At 45.0% G+C, this 22366-nt stretch overlaps 1 protein-coding gene across 9 annotated transcripts in view; it reads left to right on the plus strand.

Moving 5' to 3' along the window:
• IQSEC1 (IQ motif and Sec7 domain 1) overlaps positions 1-22366 on the plus strand; it is a 331221-nt gene that overhangs the window by 172945 nt on the left and 135910 nt on the right. For 6 of the 9 annotated variants that reach the window (XM_027703149.1, XM_027703156.1, XM_027703159.1 and 3 more), the window contains one exon: positions 8933-8977. The exons of 2 other annotated variants lie outside the window; for them this stretch is intronic. In XM_027703149.1, the coding sequence (XP_027558950.1) occupies positions 8933-8977 (45 nt within the window). Of the gene's footprint in view, positions 1-8932; positions 8978-16600; positions 17151-22366 lie in introns of those variants that run through there. One more of the 9 variants, XM_027703157.1, reaches the window with a different exon arrangement.

A 22366-nucleotide genomic window follows, 5' to 3' on the forward strand; every position in this document is an offset into this window, starting at 1 on the left:
TCCTGCTCCAGCCCCTGGTTTCTCTGTCTGTGTGCACTCTCAGGATGCAGATTGCAGCATATGGAAATGCATGGGCTGTCTCAGCACTCACTGGGGATGTAAGGGCTGCTGATGTGAAGGTGAGAACCAAACCTGGACCCTGTTAACCAACAGGAAGAGTGAAGTGAAGCCTGTCCCTGAGCCACTCCTGAGGTGCAGCCTGTGCCAGCAGGTCTGTCAGGCTGGGAGCTGTCAGAATGGTCTTACATACACATGCAGCAGGTACACCCAACAGAAATAGTCTCAGTTTTAAACTGTGAAGTCATAAGTCTCTGTTTTTAGGGTGTAATGTTTTGTGTGTGCTCCTTTCCCTATCCAGCCTGATGAGGATTTTATTCTCCACTGCATCACTTGCACAGAGCTGCTCCCAGCTGGTCCAGGAGGACAGTGGTAGCAGTGGAGCTTGCAAAAGGACACACGATATTCAAACACATTTTAAATTACACATCTGTTTTAGGTTTACTCTACAGCCCTTGTTTGCTGTTATTTTTCAGTCAGGTGATCTCGAATGCCATGCAAGAATCCTTGGAGAACTGGGATCTGTGTGGTTCCTGGGTGGATACTGGTATGGGGGCTTGTTCAGAGTGTTCTTCTGTCTGTCCTGAGGCTGCTGGGCTGTGATGGAAGTGATTCATTTTGCTCCCACTGTGGGCAGTGATCACTCCCAGGACAGCAGTTGGCCTAACTGGGTTACAGTAAGTGCTTAATTCACAGTAATCAAGGAACCTTACCCATAATGTAAACGTGTTTTCAAATGTATGGCTTTCATAAACATCACTTTCATTGCACATGATACACAAACAAAAGAGGGAAAGGCCAGGGACACAAATGAGAACTTTTAGGGGAGAGTAAGTTTGTCCAACCATGTTGTTGAACAAGACATTTTCAAACACTTCTGTTCTCAGATTACATTAGCAGGCTGGACCTTGGCCTCACAGGGGATTAAACATGGATCTGGAAGCTTTAATGTCTCCAAACTGAGTTATATACAATTGGCTGCTGCTCTCACATCGGGCTTTCTCTTCCTTCTTTGGAAAACCTCAATTCCCACGTCGCATGTACGGCTTGGTTTTGTTTTCATGGTTCTAAACTTGAGCTGCAAATAGGAGTGAAGCTTGTTAATAAACATCTGATCTTTGTGTAACTCTGGGAATAAGTGTAATTTAAATGATGGGCTTTACTTCTAACAAAGCCAAAACCACATCACTGCAATATTTGAATATGAAATCAGTTCCTCTGGCGAGACAGCACCTTGAAAAACAATGCTGATGAGATGGTCAGCAGATAGTAAATTCTAAACTGCTTCTTGTCATAGGGCTGGGACCCTGATAAAGCTAATTTTTCTCAGGGTTCAGGGCTGGGGGACTTGCAGCTCCTTTGGAAAACCCAGCAGAAGGCTGGACAAGGCAGACACAGTGGGTGAGAGTCTGTGACACAGCAGTGAACTCTTGGACAGCAAGGCCATGAACCTTTAGCTGTTACTGCTGGAGATAACTGAGTTGGTGGCAGTTTTTTAAAATTAATTTTTCTAGTAACATTTTCACAGAAATTAGATCATTTCTTGAAAAAGAAACTTCTCCAAGTCACCCTGTTGTTACTCCTGCAGGCCTCTAGGAATTCCTCTAGGAATGCAGGCCCCAACTTTGCAAGCACAAACTGGGTTTTATTTAATATAATTTTGCTGTCTCTGCACAGAAATTCAATTTTATTTTTGCACAGTTCTGAAACTAATGAAGCCAGCTGAGCTTGCTAGCCTGGCTATTCCCTCCTGGCTTTTAGGATCATGTTGGGCTGGCTTTGTTTCCTAGATGTTGCTTTTCTTATAGATTTAAAATCTCTTTGAGATACTGGGATTATGTTTTGATTTAGAAAGTATGTTGTAAAAATGAGTGTTTGGGCACTCTTCTGTGTTAGCAACCTGGGAACAGGAGCTGTGTTCTGAGGACAGGCAACATGAGCTTCCAACTTGGAGCTGGTTTCCATTCCCAATGTTGGGAGTGCTCTAGACCCAACAGGGGATCTAGAGCATTCCCAGCATTGGGAATGGAAGTCATTCAAGCCCCAGGCAAGGAAAGCTTTTTATTTCCAAGAGCAGCTTTAAACATGTGTTTAGGTACTTTCTTGTCTAAATGGTTCATTAAAATATTTGGAACAAAATGTGCGAGAAGAGGAAATTAGGAGCAGGAATTTCCTTGGTATTCTTTAAGATCCTTCCCTGTGAAGCTGCCTTTCCATAGGTGAGCAGCGCCAGTGCTGTCAGCAGAGCTATTAAATTGTCTATCCAAAAGAAAGGCTGACTCTGAACTGTGTTTTCAGGGTTTGTCCCAAAGACTAGTATCAAGTGAGGGATGTTTCGCCGTGTCCTACTTCCCCACATGATCCTGGGGAACCCTCTGGAGTTGGGCTGTTCTACTTTTAGATCCACAGCCAGACAGGTTTTCTGAATTGGATGTGTGTGAGTGCAGGTGCCAGAGGTGCTGCAGCTTTCCTGGGAGCTCCTGCCTCTGCATCGTTCCTGGTTTAGGATGGCAGTGCATGCCCAGAGAGCAGAGCTGGGACACGGCAGTGGCTTGCTGGAGACAGTGGGTCGGAATTCCAGCTCCTGGTCTGCCAGTGTCCCATGGCAGTGTCCCATGGCAGTACCAAGGCTGTGGGAGTAGGAGAAAGGGATGATGAGCTGCCCTGCCTTTGGGGCCTGATGATGCCTTGACTGCACTAATTAATGCAGGACACGGCTGCACATCTGATAAATGATGCTGCAGACATTACAGCAGGGCTTCCAGCCACAGCTCCATCAGACTCCTCCTGCTTGCTGGGAGGAGACCAGTCTCTTCATTAGTTCCTGGTCCATGATATTGAAATTGGAATTTCCCACAGCTTGTTTCCTCAGGGCCATTTGTTTGGGAGATCAGGACTGTGTGACAGAACGAATGCTGAACTGGCCGTCACTGGGTTCCTTCTGGGGTCTTTTGGGAATGTGGCCTCCCTGATGGCTTGGCAGATCTCTGCCAGGGGATATGAAGGGATGATTTTCTTTGATGGCCAACGTAAGGGCTGGAATATCATTTCCAGTTTTGTTTCTGAGGGAGGGGGTTGTCCTGCTTGAGTATGATCTTTCTGTCACCTTCTTTTTGCCTGTTGGGATTAGAAGCTTTGGGCTTACCCGCCAAATGGAGCACTGAGACTGGCATCCAAAGTCAGACCATCCTCAAGCAAGGGTAAATATTTTCATTTAGTGAACCTGCACTTTGGAATATAAGGAAATAATTTGGTCCTCTTTTGTATGTGGGCATGTGGAGTATCACAGCATCAACCTGCACTGAACAGGTTTCCCTTTCTTCCATGTGCTGCCAGTTCGTGGGAAGAAACTGTGCCAAGCAGCAATTATTCACTGAGCAATACCCAGCACAGAGCTATAAATATTTAATATATTATTCTGCATTCCTTCCCTCAGTCTGAGAAAGATGCAATGCCATGCTGCTGCTCTCACCAAAGGTCTGACAGAGCTCAGAACTGCCTTTTCCCTTCACACACACCCTGAGTTGCTGTTTGCAGACAGAATATCTTTATACTTTGATGCTCCAAGTGACTTTCACTTCTTAGCCAAAAGATGATATATTTAAGCAGTCTTTATTTGGGATCAAGCTGGGGGTTTGCTTCAACTGCAATTATTTCATCTGTCACCACTGTGCGTTTTCATGCCAGAAGAATATCTTGGCTTTTCTCAATGTGGATATTTTTCTGGCTGCTTGCACGATGTCTGCATGTGCTGTGTGGTTATTTGTAGCCTCTGCCAGCAGTAGATAGGTAGTGCTGGGCTCTCCTCTATCCTCTGCTTAACAGCTAATGAAGCAGTTGCAGCCATCTGCCCTGATGGGGATGGACTGTTCCTGCCCCAGCTTAGCATTAGTCACTCAAATCGAGCCTGGAGGGCTGGAAGCTGCCCAGGGGACCCTGAGGAGGGGAGGCAGCTGTACTGAGCTATCACAGTGGGGGGACTCTCACTCAGCCCAACAAGAACCTCCATATAACTTTGCCCTCCATCGAGAGTTAACAAAGGTTTATAGCGTGGATGTGGTGCTGGACTAGAAAATTGCTTCTCCTCTTTATCCTTCTCAGCAAGAACAGAGTTCTGTGTGGTTCTGTTACACTGGGGCTTGCTGCAGTCACATTGACAGCTTCCAAATGTCTCAATGATTCCCACTGTCACTGCTCCACACTGAGACAGAGTAGTTTCAGGTCTCTGTCTCCCAGATCAATAACACTCCTCGGGTGTTATCACAGCTAAGCAAAGGCCCATTTGAGACTGTCAGTTCACAGGATTCATTCCCTACCCCTTCTGTGCCCATACAATGTAGGGAACTGCATCTTGGACTCGTCCCAAAATAATCTTAAATTATACTGATTTTCGTATTTGTGAAAAATCGTTTCTTTCATCACAAAAAAGCAAAATAAACCAGAACTTTGTATCATGGCTCAAGGTAACAAGAGCTAATTGTGCCTTTCACTTGAATCTGCTCAGACATTGTGGAATCAGATTTTTTAGATGCCCTGTTGCTGGGAATCCTGCACCCTTGGGTTTGCCCACCACGTAGTGCCAATAACAGGAGTTAGAGCCCATGGCCTTGTTTTGTGCTTCAGGGCAGAACTCTTGACTAGAATTGTGGTTATTCTTTTTGTTTGTGGATGCCTAAAGCCTGCTGAATAAGCCAGCAACTGTCTGAATTTTAGACCAATGGTCTCTAGGTAATATTGGTATTTTGTCCTGCAGAAGTGGGCTGGTTATGATTCCTGTGTGACTGATGGACAGAGATGGCAGCTGTAGGCAAGCTCATCCAGGACTTGTGTGCATCCCTACTCTGTATGCTCCTTTCAGCCTTGAAAGCAGTTGTTATTACCAACAATTACACACATTCTCCAAGTTTCATGCTGCCCACGTTAGCAGTAAGTGATCCCACTGGGTGTAGCCCTCTGTGCCCAGTTTAGTCACAGTTCATGCCACGGTTCCTCTAAAACGTCAGGAATTCACGTGACGAAGAGATGTCATTCAACTGACTCATCAGTCAAACTGGGGCAGATTTCCTCAACTCCTCACCTAGAAGGACCTTGCAAACTCCATGGAAACAAACTGGAGGTACAGAAGAGCTCCCAGGGTGGTTTAGAGCACTCCCTGATAATACAGAACAGTTCTGCAGTGTGTGTGCTCTGTCTTAGCTCATTTGCACTCAAAGCCTTGGGCATAGTTCCACAGTTCATAGTACTTTGGGCTTTTCTTAATATCTTTATTAATACCAATGGAAATTGTACGTGTATAGACAAGTCTGTTTCCTTTTAATAGTATCTTTTTAATAGCTTTATCATTAGCTAGTGTATGTACTTTTTTCTGGGCTACAAATGTCCTGAGTCAGTGCCCATTAGGAATAAACAGGATTGTCAGATCTTCCTGCTTGTTTTCCTTAGAAAACTTTCTTTAATGCAGTATTTTATTTTCCTGTCCAGCTAATTTGTTAAAAAGCAAAGCAAAAACAAACAAAGCTTGTTTTGAAATAACTTAAAAGAGATATATTTTCATTTTTCCTGACATTCGTGAAGTGACTCTGTGTACAATGAGATATTTTGTTTGCTGTAGCTTAATGGCATTGTGTTCAGAATCTGGGTTATTTTTATGTTTTAAATTAACTTTCCATCTTTCAGCAATTTGGAAAGAAACCAAAAGATTTAAATGGGACTTTAGCTGGAAAGAAAGAATGGGAGTGATTATGTGATTACGCTAAAATTATTCTGTAAATTCAATAAGAGCAAACTGATTTTCTGTACCCCAAATCCAGATCTTTCAGTAGATTTTAATCTTGATTTCTCCTGGGTGCTTTCCTTTGCCACTGAACTTTGGTTTGCATGTTGTCAGACCACTCCTGAGGTTTCCCACAGCGACAGGTCGAGTCTGTGGGTGGGTTGCCAGGTAAAAAGGCTGGGCTGGAGCATTTCTGGGTGTCTTGCCCTCCTTAGTGTAGGTCTTGTTTTCCATCTTTCTCCCTCATCCAGGGGTTTCTCCAGTTCAGCTCCTGTGGCTTTTCCTGTCTTTGACACTGTTTCTGTGTCTGATCTGCACGTAAGAAAACCAGTTCTAAGCCTTTCTCCGTGGGGCTGCTTTGATTCCATCCCTGTATGGGCCATTCAGGAGGAGCTGGACTCGATGATCCTCGTGGGTCCCTTCCAGCTCAGAAAATTCCATGAAATCTGTTCTTCATTCCTGTATTTGATGGAAGAAATTGTGCAAGGATGGGAAGTTTCTAACATAGACCCTTATTGTAAGATGCTCCATCATCTGCCTCTGTCCTGCTAGAGGGACTCCCTGGCCCCTGGTGACACAGCCAAAGCAGCAGTGGGGTCTCTCCATCCCTCATCTGCCCATGGGTGCCCACCAAGGACAGCAGATGAATCTTTGGAGCCCTTCCATGCCCCTGGTGCCCGTGGGACTCTCTGGGCACGCTGGCAGCTGTGGTGGCTCTGTGCTGCCAGCCCCCAAATCGATTGGATCTGTGGCTTCCTGTGCTTTGGGCTCTTTAGCTGCAGTTACCAAGGACACAAACAATCACGCTTTCAACTGCTTTCAGCTGCAGCAGGGAAGTTTCTAGAGAACTGTCTTGGCAGAAATAACCTTTCAGCCATGTCTCAGCATGGACAGCCCCAAGTTGCACCAGCGGAGGTTTAGATCGGATAGTAGGAAAAAGTTTCTTCACTGAAAGGGTTGGCAGGCCCTGGAAAAGGCTGCTCAGGGAAGTGGTGGACTCACCATCCGTGGAAATATTCAGCAAACGTGTGGATGTGGTGCTGAGTGCCATGGGTTAGTGCTGGACCTGCAGGTTGATGGTTGGACTTGATGATCTTGGAGGTCTTTCCCAGCCTTAATGATTCGGTGATTTATGATGGGTATTTTTGCTGTGGGAGCTGTGCTTTTCCCTGTGTTTTTAAACAGATTTATGTCTCTCCTGACTGCAGGGTTTGGGGACACCCTGGGTGTCTGTATTCAGAAGGAAAACTAAGGATTTTTAATGAAGCTGTAATCCTGCTCCGTGGGCCTGTGTAAGAAGTCCCCGAGGTCACCACGTGCTCAGTGTCAGTCACACCACAATCAAGGTTGTGCCGGGGTGGAGGCTAATTACTGCTCATTAGCATCTCTAATTTATGCACAGCCCATCATCCCTGCACAGACACTGTGTCTGAGAAATATTTATTTATAGTAGGAAGGGCCAAACTGTGAAGATTTTTTTAAATCTGTGTTAAAAGCAAGGCAAAAAGTCCCACAGAGTGAGCCAGGCTGGCACTTCCACAGCACACTGTGTTAAGCAGGAAACTTAATTATAAGTAAATTAAGTTCCCACTTTTCAGTTGTTAAACCAACAAGCAGCCACAAAGCCGACATATGTGAGCCACCCCCTCAAAATTCAGCGCTATTCACAAATCTTGAACTGTGCAAGCAAACAAATTACAGGGTGGAATAAGCTCCCAAAAGCTATTTTGAAGCTTTAGTGCTTTAGTTAAAAGCTACAAATGGACAATATGGTTTGTTTCCATTCCTGTGCAGCTGATTCTTGCTGTGTTTGTGGCCTCCTCCCTTCACACCACCCTGTTTATTTTTGTAAACATATTAGTAATCTTGGGACTACAGTAAAGATTTGCCATTGATTTATGAATAGCCACTGTAAATATAATTAGTGCAATTCTAAGGTGAATGTTATGAACCTCCACAGCCCATACATGTTTCTGGCTGTGTGAGCAAAGGTTGATCTATGGCTGTTGGTGTAAGGGTTGTTCATTATAAATGAATAAGTGCAAGTAACCATTTAAAAAATTTTTCTAACATGATGATGGAGTTTTCATGATGAGGCTTTGGCTAATGTTTTATTACAGCTTGAGGAAAAACTGGCTTTACCCTAAAAATGTAACTCTATATTATATGTATAATAAACCTGAAGTCATGCTCGAGGAGAGCAGGTCTAATTAGGAACAGCAGGCACGTTAAAGCATTGCTGCTCAAACTTCAGCTTACCCAAGTAAGCAATTACTCAGGACTTTCAGTAACTTAACTGAACTTTCTGGTGCAATAATTCTTCAGGACAACTCTGTCCTTGCCTTTGTGGGCAGAGAACACAAAGCCACAGAATGTGAGGATGGCTGTTCTGTTGGTAGATAAATGAGGAGATGTGATGCCCAGGGTGAGCAGAGCCAGCAAGAGAGGAGGGTTGAACTGCAGGAGGCTCTGGCAGAAGAATTTTGCCCGGTTTTCCCCTTTCCATGCTATTTTTGCTTAGTGAATAAACTGAGTGGCCAGGAATATGTCCTTGGAAGCTGCCCAGCACTGCTCTCCCGTGCCCATGGTTTGGGTCACGGGCACTGTCCTGTCCTGGTGCTGCTCTGCCTTTTGGCACCAATAGATTCTGAGGTTCTGCACCCACACAGGTGAATGGAGCTGGGATTTTCCTGCCCAGTGCACACAGAAAGGAGGAGACAGGTTCTGGAAAAGCTCAGTATAATGGTGCTCACAGCAGGACTCGTGTCAGCCATTCACAGAACAAAGCACTGTCACTCCTCTAACAGATACAGAAGGGTAGAGTGCTTTAGAATATTGAAAATTAATCATGCTGTGACTTTTTCAGGGGAATGTTTCTCTAATTTGCCTCTCTCTAGTCTAGGAAAGGGCTGTTGGGTTTGTTGTTTGTGTATTTTTTGGTTTTACACTCAGGTTTAATGGCATGCTAAGTATTCTGAAAAAAGAAGGAAGAAAATGTAATGTCATTGAGCACTTGATGTTTAAGGTATTTTAATAGTTTATACTTTTAATTTAGTTTATGCTTTAATACTGTATAATTTTATTCTTTTGCTGTCATCTCAGGACTTCGTTGGAAACAGGAAGCAGCGTCTCAACTGATCCTCTCAGGTACTGTAGTAATAATAGAAGTTAGTTTTAGGTTTAAAGTAACAAAAATTACCTTTATTCTGTATCAGGTGTACATCACATAACTTTATCTTGCAATGCACAGCCAACAAAGGCATTGGGTTTTTCTAAGAGTGGATAATTTGCTCTTTTCCAGGATTTCCAACTTGAAATTCAGTTCTGTCTTCAAAGGCTGTGTTTGCTCTCAGAGCAGCATGAAGGGGAGGGAGGGAAGGTGTGTTTGTGCAGATTTTTATAACCTTTATGCTGAGAACCTCTGCCCTGTCCTGGCAGCTCTGTGCTGCTCTGCATGACCAGTCCTGGCTGGGAGATGTCATTGCTGGTTTTTGTTGCTCAGCATTTTGATAAAAGCACATGTATAAACTCCAGAGAGCACTGTCACAGGAGTCACTGCAGCAACTGGGATTTCACTTTGATCGCTCAATTTAGAAAGAAATGCTTAGCCCTGTTAACACTGCATATCAAATGGGTTCTTGCATCCTTTATTCTCCTCCTTGAACATTGAGCAAGTGCATCAAAGGCACAGACTTCCTTTGATTACGCTGGGGCAGAGTCCTTCCCTCTCAAATTGACAGTTGTTTTGGTACCAGTCTTCCTCTGGAGATGTTATGGGTTGAGAATGTGACTTTTTCCCACATTATGTCATTTTAACCTTGCTTGAACAAAACAGTGGGAACTGTTCTGTTTATTCAAATTAAAGGCTGCCTATAATTAATCTTCCATTATTTTCCAGTGTAAAGTCTTCTGAAAGTAAAGCATATGCCCTATTACCATTTCCTAAGCACCCACCCCCCATGTTGTGATATTCTCTTTGTCCTCAGCACAGCAACACTGCCCAACATTCTGTGTTTTGGGCAGTAGTTTTGTTCCCATCTCCCAGTGTGACCAGAACACTGTGTCTTTGTCTGGGAGGACAATGCAGGAAACAATCCCAACTTCCCCCTGCCCTGCTTTTGTGCAAAATTGTTTTAGGAAGACCATCGTGTATCTGGTGTGTGATGTACCAGGTATTGCTGCCACCTTTATTCCAGGCTGGCTAAATCTTTGTGGAAAAAAATTTCCTTACAACGTTTTTTCTTCCAGTGGATTTCTTCCCAAGGGAGAGTATCAGAGAGGAGGATGGGGAAGAATTTTATGGAAGCTGGAAGTGGCTGAATTTTAACATTTGCTGAGAAACGGAGAAGGGAATATTCTTTGAATAGTTTAAGTTGCCCTGACTGTAAAAATACATTTCAGACTCATTAACTACAAATTGAACAATTTTCTGAAGTTTAAAAAGTCCAGAGTAAAACAGTCATAAAGGAGACATTAAAGAAATTTTCATATTATGTCAGCTAAACCTGTGGGGTTTTCTTAGTGTTAAATAGTTATTGAGGAAAATCTGACATGTAGTCGACTTCAGTAGGTCAAACAAGCCTGCTCTGGAGCTGTAATTATATGGAGTTCAGGCTATTATTTTTAAGTAAAATGAGAGATAATAGAATTCTTCTTGTTAGTGAATGTTCTCGTGAACCTGTTGAGCAAATTGGCCTTTGAATGATCCATAAAATGGGATGTACCAATTAATATGGACCCACCCAGTGTCCTGTCAAGCCATTAGTATTTCCCAGTCAAGCTACTCTTCTTCATTTTGCTCACAGAGTTCCTGTCCCGATCAACAAGGTAAGTTTGCCCTCAAAGAACCACTCTTCTAGTTCTCAGTGCAGGAAAGAGTGAGGGTTAATGTGAAAAATTTGCTTATGTCGATTCTAAAGAGGGAAGTATGTAAAAATTGGCATATTTTACATATGTATATTTTGGTTGGCACGATTTCTTTCACAGCCTGCACAGTATTTACTCTGGATATTTTGAGTTGGCCTCTGTCAGCTTTCAGCTGGCATCTGAAAATATTTTGTTTCCTAATATCTAAATCTTAATGTTGGCCTTCTGGAGTGCTGGATTACCAGACCTGTTTCAAATTATGTGGATATTGAAATGTTTGAGCTTTGCAGATATTTGTGGCAGGTTTGTCATCTTCTGTAACAAATTGATCAACAAGCGGCTGAGTGAGTTCAGAGAACAGATGTGCAGAAAGGACAGTCAGCATTAAGAGAACAGCAAACTTCTTACTGTTTTACTCCACGGATACTTTGGCACCTTAGAGGCTTAATAACCAGAAATAAAGGATAGTATCAAATGATGATTAATATCTGTGGGGGAGTGCATAAATCTGAGAGATGTTTGAAGCCAAATAACTTTGTTTTGAGTTACTGGAGTGTTTCTAGGCAGCAGAGCTTCCCTTCAAGTAAACGTGGAGGGGAGAGGGCTTGGTTTGCTGTCCCTGACTGTCTGGATGTCACCACCACTCCCGGGGGTCCCCGTGGTGCAGCAGAGCCCGAGGGCTCCGTGTGAACACGGCCCTTCCCTCTTCCCTGATGGGGAAGGGATGTTTGCTGGGGGTACCCAGGAATGCCTGACAGGGACAGGAGGGGAGATCAGTTTGCCAGAGCCTTTTGCATCAGAGTTTGCCTTATTCTTTGAGCAAGTGAAGATGCTGGAGAGCAGTGCTGGGAAAGGGCCCTGGGGGTCCTGGTGGGTGGCCAGTTGGCCCTGAGTCAGCAGTGCCCTGGCAGCCAGGAGGGACATCCCTGTCCTGGGGCATCAGGGAGGGGATTGTCCCGCTCTGCTCTGCCCTGGGGCGGCCTCACCTCAACATTGGGGCAGTTTGGGGGGACACAATGGAAGGAAGGGATTGAGCCATTGGAGAGTGTCCAAAGGAGGCCACGGAGATGGGGAAGGGCCTTGATTTGAAGCCGTGGGAGGACACTGAGGGCACTTGGTGTGTTCAGCTGGAGCAGAGGAGACTGAGGGGAGAGCTCCCTGCAGTTCCAATACCTGGGCAGGGGCAGAGGAGGGGCAGGGACTGAGCTCTGCTCTGGGGGGACCAGGGACAGCAGCCAGGGAATGGCTGGAGCTGTGTCAGGGCAGGGTCAGGTTGGATCTCAGCAAAAGGTTCTTCCCCCAGAGGCTGGTTGGGCACTGCCCAGGCTCCCCAGGGCAGTGGGCACAGCCCCAAGGCTGCCAGAGCTCCAGGAGGGTTTGGATGATCCTCTGGGGCACAGGGTGTGACTGTTGGGGCTGGGCCTGTGCAGGGCCAGGGGTTGGACTGGATGATCCTTGTGGGTCCCTTCCAGCTCAGCATATTCTGGGATTCTGTAATTTTCCCACCACCTTTCATGTGCAGACAGCTTGGTTGCCAGGATCAGGACAGGGACTGGTGTCCAGGAGCTTTGGGTGCTGTTCCATCCTGTGAGCAGTGAGGCCTTTAACCCTCCCAGGAACTAATTTAGCATCAAAACCTTGTTTTGTGCACCTGATCTGTAATCCTTGTGTGATCCCCACTTCTAAATGTGGTGTGCACAGGGAATCCTGAAATGAGTACAGCCACTGTCTTGGTGCCATGAAATTCCAGAGCTCCACAATGCAGGAATGGCTACCATGAAGTTTTTGTGTGTAGCCATTGAAATATTTCACCCTGAAGCCATAAAAGAGTCATGGAAAACAGTTTTCTTACTGCAAAGTTACAATTCCTGTGTTCCACCTAAGTAGGTGGATATGCTGTTTTTCTGGGCAAGTGAAATATTTTCAGGAATGTTCCTGGCATATCACTATGAGGGTTTAAGTAAGTAAATAAGTAACAGTACTTCAATATATGTATTTAAGATGTGTACTTTTAATATCTATTTTAAATATGTATTATGTATTTAATATATTTATAAATTTATAGTGTATTATTATGTCATTACTATATTATTTAATTTATGTATTTATAAATATTTGTTTAAATTTATGTGTATGTTTTACATATTAATGTTTATTTATTTATATATGTTTATTTATTTTTATTTATAGTTATTTATATGTATATATAAAATATATATTTATTATAAGTAGTTCAATATATGAGAAGGTTAAAAGATTTATGTAGGTAGACAAGTCAATTTATCTGCTGTCCCCAACTTTTGAAATCAGTCCACCAGTAACTCCAGCACTGGCTTCCTGCTGGGGTTATTTCATACAAAGTTCTCCCTCCTCAGTGGATTGTTTTCCTTCAGCCTCAGAGCTTCAGGGGTTGGCAAGAAAACCAGCCCTAAAAAAGGAGGTGGTGGACTGGAGTATTTTCACTTTGCCCTTTTTTTAGTGGCTGGTTTTGAAAGCCTTGTCAGAGGCTTCACATGCTGTGCCAGAGCTGAACTCTGATTATAGAAATTCTCTGCAAAGCCCTCACAGCTCCAGTGCTGAAGCTGCAGCACATCCAAAAATCCCTACTCCTGTCAGGCCTGGGAATTCTGAGTCAAAGGTTTTGGAAAATGCCTTTCTGAAAGAACTAGTTCTATATCCTGGGCGAGCGTGAGATGAAGCTTAATTTTCTTTGTTGTTTTCCTCTGGAAGACAAGGGAAATGAAGAACGTGTGGAGAGCGTGGGGCTTTTCATTTGCAAAAGTCCTAATTAGCATTTTCTCTGCGTGCAGGGTGGGATAATCGGGGTTGGATGCTGTCAGAAATCCATGGGTACACGGCTCCTGGGCGCTGAAAGCCCACTGTTTAGAAAGAAATAATTAAGGTGATAAATAGTTGGGGTTTTTTTCTGGAAAGGATATGATGGTGAGAAAGAAATTGCTTTGTAATGTGAGCAGACAAAGGATAAGTTTTCTGAAAAGTCTCATTTCAGGATCAAGTGTCCCTTGAGCTTAGTTGTCTCCAGCTGACTTTCCCCTTCTTCCTTGATCCTGGGAATAGCTGTTCTTGGTTATAACCTTTTTCTCTGTCTTTTTTTCCTGCCTTTTTTAAAGGAATATCAAAACATTCAGACATAAGAATGTTCTGATAGGGAAAACTCTTTTTTTTTTTTGTGCAGTTTGTTCTTGGAAACAAAGGGAAAAGGATTTCATCTTGGCACCACCACAAATGGCCAAAGGCAGGGCAGAGGCAGTGCCAGGAGGTTTGGGCTCACCAGGAGTCACTGGGTCTCAAGGGCCTTTCCTCGGTTCCTCCTTAGATAAAATACCCTGGAGAACAGGAGATGAAAAGCTGGGATGGGAGATTTTGATAAGAAAATCTAAATACCCTTCCCATGATGGCATCACTTGAAGATTGCCAAGCTAATGTAGCCCAAGGGAATATGAGTTCCAGAAGAAAAATAGGCTTGAACTTGGGCAGTATTTAATATTGCTGGGGGATGATCTTCCTTCCCCCCAGTCGTGTTTGCTCAGGAATCACCAGCTCTGGTGCTGGTTGGAAAGAAATCCCAGGAGTAAGTGCAAGCAGCACAGGGAATTGGGTACTTGAAAGAGAAGCTTCACAAGAAATTATTTTTTAAAAGGCCAAAGGCAATTTTTCAAAGGCAATTTTTTGATGCAAGTTGCTTTTCCCATGATCTGCTCGTTCCCTGTCCTGGACAATGTGTTTTTAGGGAAATACCACACAAAGTGTGATGGGAACATTGTTGAATGTTGTCTGGGCACAACTTACTGACTTCTTCCCTTCACAAAAGAAACTGCCAATTCTTACTCCAATGTATTTATAATTTCATTTCAATTAAACTTACACAAACAAGTTTTCTAAGAAGATGTAAGACACTTTTGTAGCTGAACAGTGACAATGAGTAAAACCAGAAACCCCCTAAATATAGCTTATATAGATCCCTAAATATAGCTTATTATCCAGGCACTTGGGGAACTAGATATGTGTATGTGGAAAAGAGCCTCAGGTTAAGGTTTAGGGGTTTGGTTTTCTTTTCATATTTTTTAAACAGTGTTAAAATTCTTGTGGGTTTTTTTGGGAGGGGATTGGAGGAGGTTTTATGGCTTTTTGTTTGAGTTTTTTGTTTTAGATTTTGGTTGGTTGGTTGGTTTGGTTTTTTTTTGGTTTATTGTTTGTTGGTTTTGTTTTAAACGCCCATCTAAGTGCCAGAATCTTTAGGTTTTAATTATTTCTTCAGATTCTGCTTTTGGTATTGTTGTTGTAACTGTTGAACTCAAGTTCCTCTCTACTTGTTTGACACTACTGCAAGCTATAGCCTAAATATTTACTATTAGTGATTTTCAGAAACTAAACAGAATAAGAAATAGCCAGATTGTAGTTTGTGGAAAAGCGAACTTACCAGCAAACTGGACACAAGCATTGGTCAGTCCCCACTAGGCCATTTCTTATTTAACACCAGGAAAAAACTTTTTTAAAAATGATAAATTGCTACTGAAGTTCTCTTGTGCCAGTGATGTTTCCTGCAACACATCAGTTCTGTGCTGTTCACTGTGGGACTGGAGGAGTGGAGGGTGGGCTCCAACCTCTTCTGTGGGACCAGGGACAGCAGCCAGGGAATGGCTGGAGCTGTGCCAGGGCAGGCTCAGGTTGGATCTCAGCAAAAGGTTCTTCCCCCAGAGGCTGGTTGGGCACTGCCCAGGCTCCCCAGGGCAGTGGGCACAGCCCCAAGGCTGCCAGAGCTCCAGGAGGGTTTGGACAACACTCTCACGGACAGGGTGGGATTGTTGGGGTGTCTGTGCAGGGTCAGGAGTTGGACTGGATGATCCTTGTGGGTCCCTTCCAGCTCAGGGGATTCATAGAATCATGGAATGGTTTGGGTTGGGAAGGGATCTTAAAGCCCCTCCAGTGCCACCCCCTGCCATGGGCAGGGACACCTTCCACTAGCCCAGGTTGCTCCAAGCCCCATCCAACCTGGTCTTGGACACTTCCAGGGATCCAGGGGCAGCCACAGCTTCTCTGGGCAACCTGTGCCAGGGCCTCCCCACCCTCACAGGGAAGGATTTCTTCCTAATCTCTACTCTAAACGTGCCCTTTGTGATTCTGTTCTCTGATTCTCACTCCTGAGCAGGACATGTGCACGTGGGGATGGAGAGGAAAGAATAAAGGGGGTATTGGGGAGAGGTGGTAGAATTGGGCCATGATAAAAGACAGACATTTTTAAAATTTGGGCTCGTATCTTCTCAGAACAAAAGCATCCCTCTTTTATCGTGCCTAGCAGAGGTTTAAATAGCAGATGCTGCTCATTTTGACATTTCCCCCCTCCAGCAGCTCCCAGCCCGCGGCACGGGGATGGCTCCGGCGGCGGGGGGGCTGTGCCTGCCCGGGATCCCCCGGGATGCTCCACCGGGATCTCCCGGAAGGGCTGTCCGTTCCCGCCGGCTGGCTGGCTGGCTGTCCGTCCGTCTGTCCCTCCGTCCCCGCTGTCTGTCTGTCTGTCCGTCTGTCCCCGGTGGTCCCCGCTGCGCGCCCGCGACTCGGGGGTTGGTTTATCCTTCCCCCTCAGCTCCCTGGAAAAGCGCGTTGGGAACAAGATAAGCACAATGTGGTGTGCGAGCGGGAGGGTCTGAGCTCCTGCCCGTCTTCCTTTTTTTTTTTCCTTCTTTTTTTTCCTTTTTTTCTGTTTTTTTCCCCCTCCTCGTCACAAGAAAACCCCAGTTCCCGAGGTGCCGCAGACAATGGAGCCGATGCGCCGGTACAGGAGGAGCTGATTAACAGGGGAAAAAAAGGAAAAGGGCAAAGGCTTGCAGCCCCATGTGCTGGGAGCACAGCTCTGCTGTGGGTACCGGGCAGTGCTGTCAGAGCCCGGCGAGCTGATCGCCTGCATCTGCCGAACTTCTGGGAGCTCTAAGGATGCTTTCCAAAGCTCCGTCAAAGCCCGGAGCTGGAATATATCCACGTTGTTTGTCCAGAGGGCTCTTAGAATGGCCTAAAATAGCCAAAAGGAGAAGTGGGATTTCTGTGTAAGAGCAGTTATCCCGGTAGGATTGGGGACTCGAGGGCAGATAAACCGCGAGCAGGATCAAAGAGCGCCCATGAATTTGTCTCCTTTGTGCGGCTGCCTCTTTGTATGAGCGGGGGGCACTGGGAGCTGCAGGTGCTGAGCCATGTGCGGGGCTGCCTGGTGGCACCGGCGGCGATTCCACACACACACACTCCAGCAGTAAGGAGAGGAGTGTGTTGGACTCGATTTGAGTCATTCAAATCGTAACAAAAAAAGTCTTGTGTTGCTAAAACCTCGCTGCAGAGCACGGGCGCTGCAGCAGAAGGGTTTGAAAATGCTGAAGTTGAAGGCCTTCTGCTTGGATTACTGGCAGTTTTTATGTCTCCAGCCTCTTCATGGTTTCTATAAAAGGTAAGAAAACATTAACTCTGAAATGCTTTTCGGCACACGATGCCACCAGTGCTTTCCCTTGCTGTTCTGCTCCCTTGCTGAAAGGCAGGGGAGAAGGGAGTGGTAGGGAATTAACGAGAACTTGTGACAAAGATTGTAAAGCTGCTTTTTTTATTGCATTAATTATCAGCCACTGTTGTCTCTGTGCATGCAGATGTGAAGGTGATGGTGCTGTTTGGTTTTAACATCTACTTTAGGTCATCTCAGCTAAGACTCAGTACTTTCTCTGCCCTGATATTTTATCCTTAGGCACAGCAGTGTGTAGTGTACAGACTGTAAACAGCACTGGGAGATTAATTGAAATGTCATGGAAATTTATGTAATGCAGAGAGGATCCTTTTTTTCCCCGAGATATTTAGTAATATAATAGTTCATCGTTCATCTCCCTCCCGGCACAAAGTGCACATCAGAGTCATTCAGAGCAATGGGCACTTCACTTAGGCAGGTCTGACACACAGCTCAGATGATTGATGGTGAATGGTGATCGGAAAGAATAGGTCTGGGTGTCAGATGCATTGAGCTTTGCCTATTTAATGGAACAGCAAAATAAGCAATTCCATTTAACATGTCCCTGAACTTACTCTGATGCTTTTTAATCTAAACTTTGGGTTTCTTGCTCTTGATTTCCGCTGCTAAGCAGAGGGAATTAGATGGGTTTGAATTTTCTGGGGGGAAAGTGGGGGATCCCTTCATTGTTAACAAAACCCATGCGATTCTTTAAAATAGGATTCCGTTCTTGTTCTGTACACTTTCTGCTCTGGCTACCTATTGTCAGCCTACAGAAAGTGCTTTGTACTAAATGCTAATTGCAGTTGAATTTTTCATGCAGTGACTGAAGGCTGGAAAAGGGAACTGTTCCAATCTTTTTCAAGGTTTCAGGGGTGCCCTGCACTTTCTGGCATTGAGTAATATAGGACCCTCATCTGTGACCATTGGCTTGTGAAGTTTCAAAAGATAGCTTTATTCTCCTCTTCTTGAAGCTTTTCACAGATTCCATTTCCAAGCCAAAAAATTTCCAACCTAGTCCCAGCCCATTGTGATGTTTTCCTTGCTGGGAAACCATCTAAAATAATAGAAATGTGGCCAGACTGTTTTGACACAAATAAATACAACTAAACCCGAGCTTTATGTCTTGGATTCCTGGCAAAATCCCAGCTTTGTGGCAAATGAATTACTCTGGAGTTATTCTACGTCTCCTAATGGAAACCTCTGCAATAGCTCAGCACTGTCCATTTATTTTCTTCCAGATAGTTAATTTATTTGCCATCAAAACCTGGATGTACTTGAGCCCTGCTCCTGTAGTGTGTTTGCATGAAGAGAAGCAAAAACGGGCCTTAAGCACTTAAATGTCAGATATTGAAGCCCTTTGCTGTCATCTTTTTGTGAAAAAGGAGAATTGAAGGAAAGTTGCGACTTTCTCACGTGTGAAACAAAATAATTAAAGCACAGTGACAAACAAACATGAAAAGCAGGTGCTCCAGAATAACAAAACTTAAATGCAAGGAAGTTCATATGAAAAAGAAAGAACAAAACTTACTCTCAATTACTTTTTATTAGTAATTGTAGATTGTTTAAAACACTCTTGGAAAAGAGCCCAGGGGCTGTGGGGAGGTTTTGTGTGTGCCCTGTGTATATATTTCATATTTTTGTGTATGAAATGAGATAACCAAAACAGGACTTGGAGGAACATTTCCATTAGGTCAGTCTTGCCACATGAATTTTTGGTATTATCATGAGAGTTACTACTCTGTTACAGCTCTGTGGGGTGGGGGAAGATGTGTCAGAGAACGTGGGCAGGAGCAAACTCCAGCCAGCCCTGTGTGACATCCCCTGGTGCCACCACCATTCCCTGGAGACCAACCCTGGCTGCAGGTGAAGAGGGGCAATAAAGAGTTGTGGGGGACCAGCACTGACCCCCTGAGCCCCCCCCCCCCCATGTTCAGGTGGTGCTGTGACTGCAGGAGACCCCAGAGCAGACCCAGGGACAGACAGACCCTGTGGAATAGCTGCCCAGCTCCCACTGCAGCCACACCGGGTGACTCAGACACTCCTTGTTGGCCACGAGTGCTCTGCTCATCACCCCTCGTGCCCTCAACGTCCTGGCAGGGCTTAGCAAGCCCTGTGTGACATGAAATGGGACTGTTCTCTTTCCTTTTGTGGACTGTCTGACTTTTAGTTTCAGTTGCAGTCAGTGCTCAGAACTGTGGTGAGTGTTTCTTGTTGCTTCAGCAGCTCTGTGACATTCTGCTCCTCGCTGGGACATCCAGCTGTGTTTGTCAGCTTTTGTTACTCAGGGAATTCTTGTGGGTTCGTGTCCAGAGAAGGGAACGGAGCTGGGGAAGGGGCTGGAGCAGCAGGAGAACTGAGGGAGCTGGGGGGGCTCAGCCTGGAGAAAAGGAGGCTCAGGGGGGACCTTCTGGCTCTGCAACTCCCTGACAGGAGGGGGGAGCCGGGGGGGGTCGGGCTCTGCTCCCAGGGAACAAGGGACAGGAGGAGAGGGAACGGCCTCAAGTGTTCAAAAAACACAGAGATGTGGCACTTGGGGACATAGTTTAGTGGTGGCCTTGGCAGTGCTGGGTTAATGGTTGGACTCAGTAATCTTGGAAGACTTTTCCAGCTCAAGTGATTCTATGTCTGTTGCCTGACCTGGACAGCTCTGATTTATATGTAATTTTATTTTGCACTGGGATATCTATATAGTTGTGTAGATATGTCTATACTTGTATGATTTTTATCTTGCACTGGGAGCCACTTCCATGGAACTGTGTGTCTATACTGAAATCCATGGACTTCAAGAGAAGTCTGTGCAGGGTGCGTTGGGTGTTGCAAATTCTCTTGCATGACACATCCACCCTGAACACAGGGAGTGGTGGGATAGGGCTGGCACAGTTAGGAAAGGGGCTTCTTCCTCAAACCCTTGAGAACAAGACTACACTGAGAGGCTCAGGTGGGCTGTGATGGTGGGCTTGCCCTGCTCCCAGAGCTGTGGGACTGGGAGCAGGATGGAGGGCAAGGAAAATGAGCCAGTCCCTCTCCCTGGCTGTAGCTGCAGTGCCAGAAAACAGGGAGTCTGGATGATGGGACAAAGTAAAACCAGGACAGTTTTTCAAATGCGTTTCTGTTTACAAGGTAAAAATCCAATCCCAGAGTGACAAGCTGGGCATGTGGCATTCCTCAGGAGAAGCCCAGGTGAGGGCAGACACCCAGCCTAGAGAGAGAGATTCTCTAGAATTTGTTCTCTCAGCACAGCAAGGGAGAGGGGGAAATAGGACAAAATAAACCAACTGTACTTTTAGTCCATTCTTTGAATTTGGCAGCATCTTCAGTAGCCAGGACTTTGCCCATCTCATGTATATTCACAAAACAAAGTCACTGCAAGGTGATGCTACTCATGCCTCCAGGAGTGTGCACAGAAACCAACAGCCTGATTTGTCCAAGTTGCAGCAAATTGCATAAAGCAAACCAAGGGGACTGGGGTAGAAACCTGCTCTGAAAAATGTTTGGTAATGCACTGCTTTATGAAAATGAGATTTTAGAGCTCTGTTGTCATTAACCCCGAGGGCATTTTGGTCAGTGCTGTAGAACCCTCACTTAAGGGCTGGTTTTGGTATCCTCTGAATGCAGACACCGAAAGTGCTGGGATGTGCTCCTGTGACAGATTAAAGTGTGAGATGAGCAAATCACTGTCGGCTTTCTGTGGGGTTGGGAGGATGAATGTCTCGTGCTTTGCTTCAAGGATTATTATAAAACCATGTGGCTTCAGGTTTAGCATGTGAAAGTGAGGATTTTCCTTAGCCAGGGGGTAAAGCATCGTGCTGTGCTGCTGCCAGCTGGTGTGTAATAGCCCAAGCAAGAAATTGTTACCATTAGCATTGCATTAAAGACCAAGCAGAAGGTGAGGAAATGTGTGACTGGCACTGAAGGCCGCTGGCATCTGGAGATTTTTCCTCCCCAAATGTCTTCTCTCATCTTGTTAAAGTAAAAGTATTTTAAAAAACATAAAGAAAATGCCAAGTTCACAAAGGCCACCTTATTGTTGGAATCCTTTGCTTGACAAGCACAGCAGTTTTCAAATTATTTCTTCTCACTTGCAGTTTTCCTTTTGGCCTGTGTAAATGAGGCACGAGTCCCTTGCAGAACAATTAGGGCCATTTCTAATGAGCATCTGATTGCAGCCACCCCGATGGAACAGGCAAAGTGAGAGATGACTGGTTTTTTGAAGCGGGGATTAGTTGAAATTGTCTCTGCCACCCTTCAGCTGGGACTCACAATTCCAACACTGTGATTCAGGAGAGGTTGAATCATGTGCTTAAGCCCATCTCTGGGCAAAATAGGTCTATCTTTTGGTATATGATTCATTCCCATGAGGATGTTTCAGTGCTGATTATAAATGAAGATGCTTTGATGAATTGGCTTGGTAGGAGCAGCTTATTGCTGCCATACTGGAATGTCACAGGGTATCTGAGTGTCAGAAGCTACTTAAAGCCACTCTGATATTGCACTCTGCAGGGCAGCTGCAGCTCATCCTCTTTCCCACTCTCTTATCCTAGAAAAATTTGTAGCATTTGAAGCCATTAAAGGAATTGCCTGCCTTAATTTAGATGCTGTTTCAAAGACAGCACATGGGCTTTAGATGATCTATGTCAGAGTTGTCCTCTAGGTTAACTCTTTGTTAAAAAGAATGTGCTTTGAAAGTCTTTGTTCCTCATTTCTGGTGTTAACAGCGTGGCCTCTGCTGTGGGGTGATGTGAGGTGGGTTCAGATGAGCTGGATAACAGGCACAGGGCAGTGCTGCATTTTAAGGGAAATGCAGCATTAAAAAAGCTGCAAAGAACTCAACAGTCACTCGTTCCTACATAACTAATTCCTTATTTAAAAACAGATTTAATAAGGGGTGCAAAGTTCTATACAATACTATAATCCCATATTCCTGGAGGCAGTGGCTGTATACTGGTCACAAACAGCAAATGGGGGGGGAAAAATCCTTAAGTTCACGTTCATGAGAGCAGGGAACTTCTTGTGCACACTTATGGACAGTGATGTCAGTGGGTTTGTGTTTCTTCTTGCTGTCAGTTAAGGATGAGCTCCTTTGCAGTATCTTAAGAGCAAAGTGGGTGGGAGAAATTACTGGAGCTTTGCCTTGAACTTGCATTGAGAGTTCACCATATATGTTGTTA

This window comes from Neopelma chrysocephalum, unplaced genomic scaffold (genome assembly GCF_003984885.1).
Source record: "Neopelma chrysocephalum unplaced genomic scaffold, ASM398488v2 Primary Assembly neopelma1_209, whole genome shotgun sequence".
Classification (NCBI taxonomy): Eukaryota; Metazoa; Chordata; class Aves; order Passeriformes; family Pipridae; genus Neopelma; species Neopelma chrysocephalum.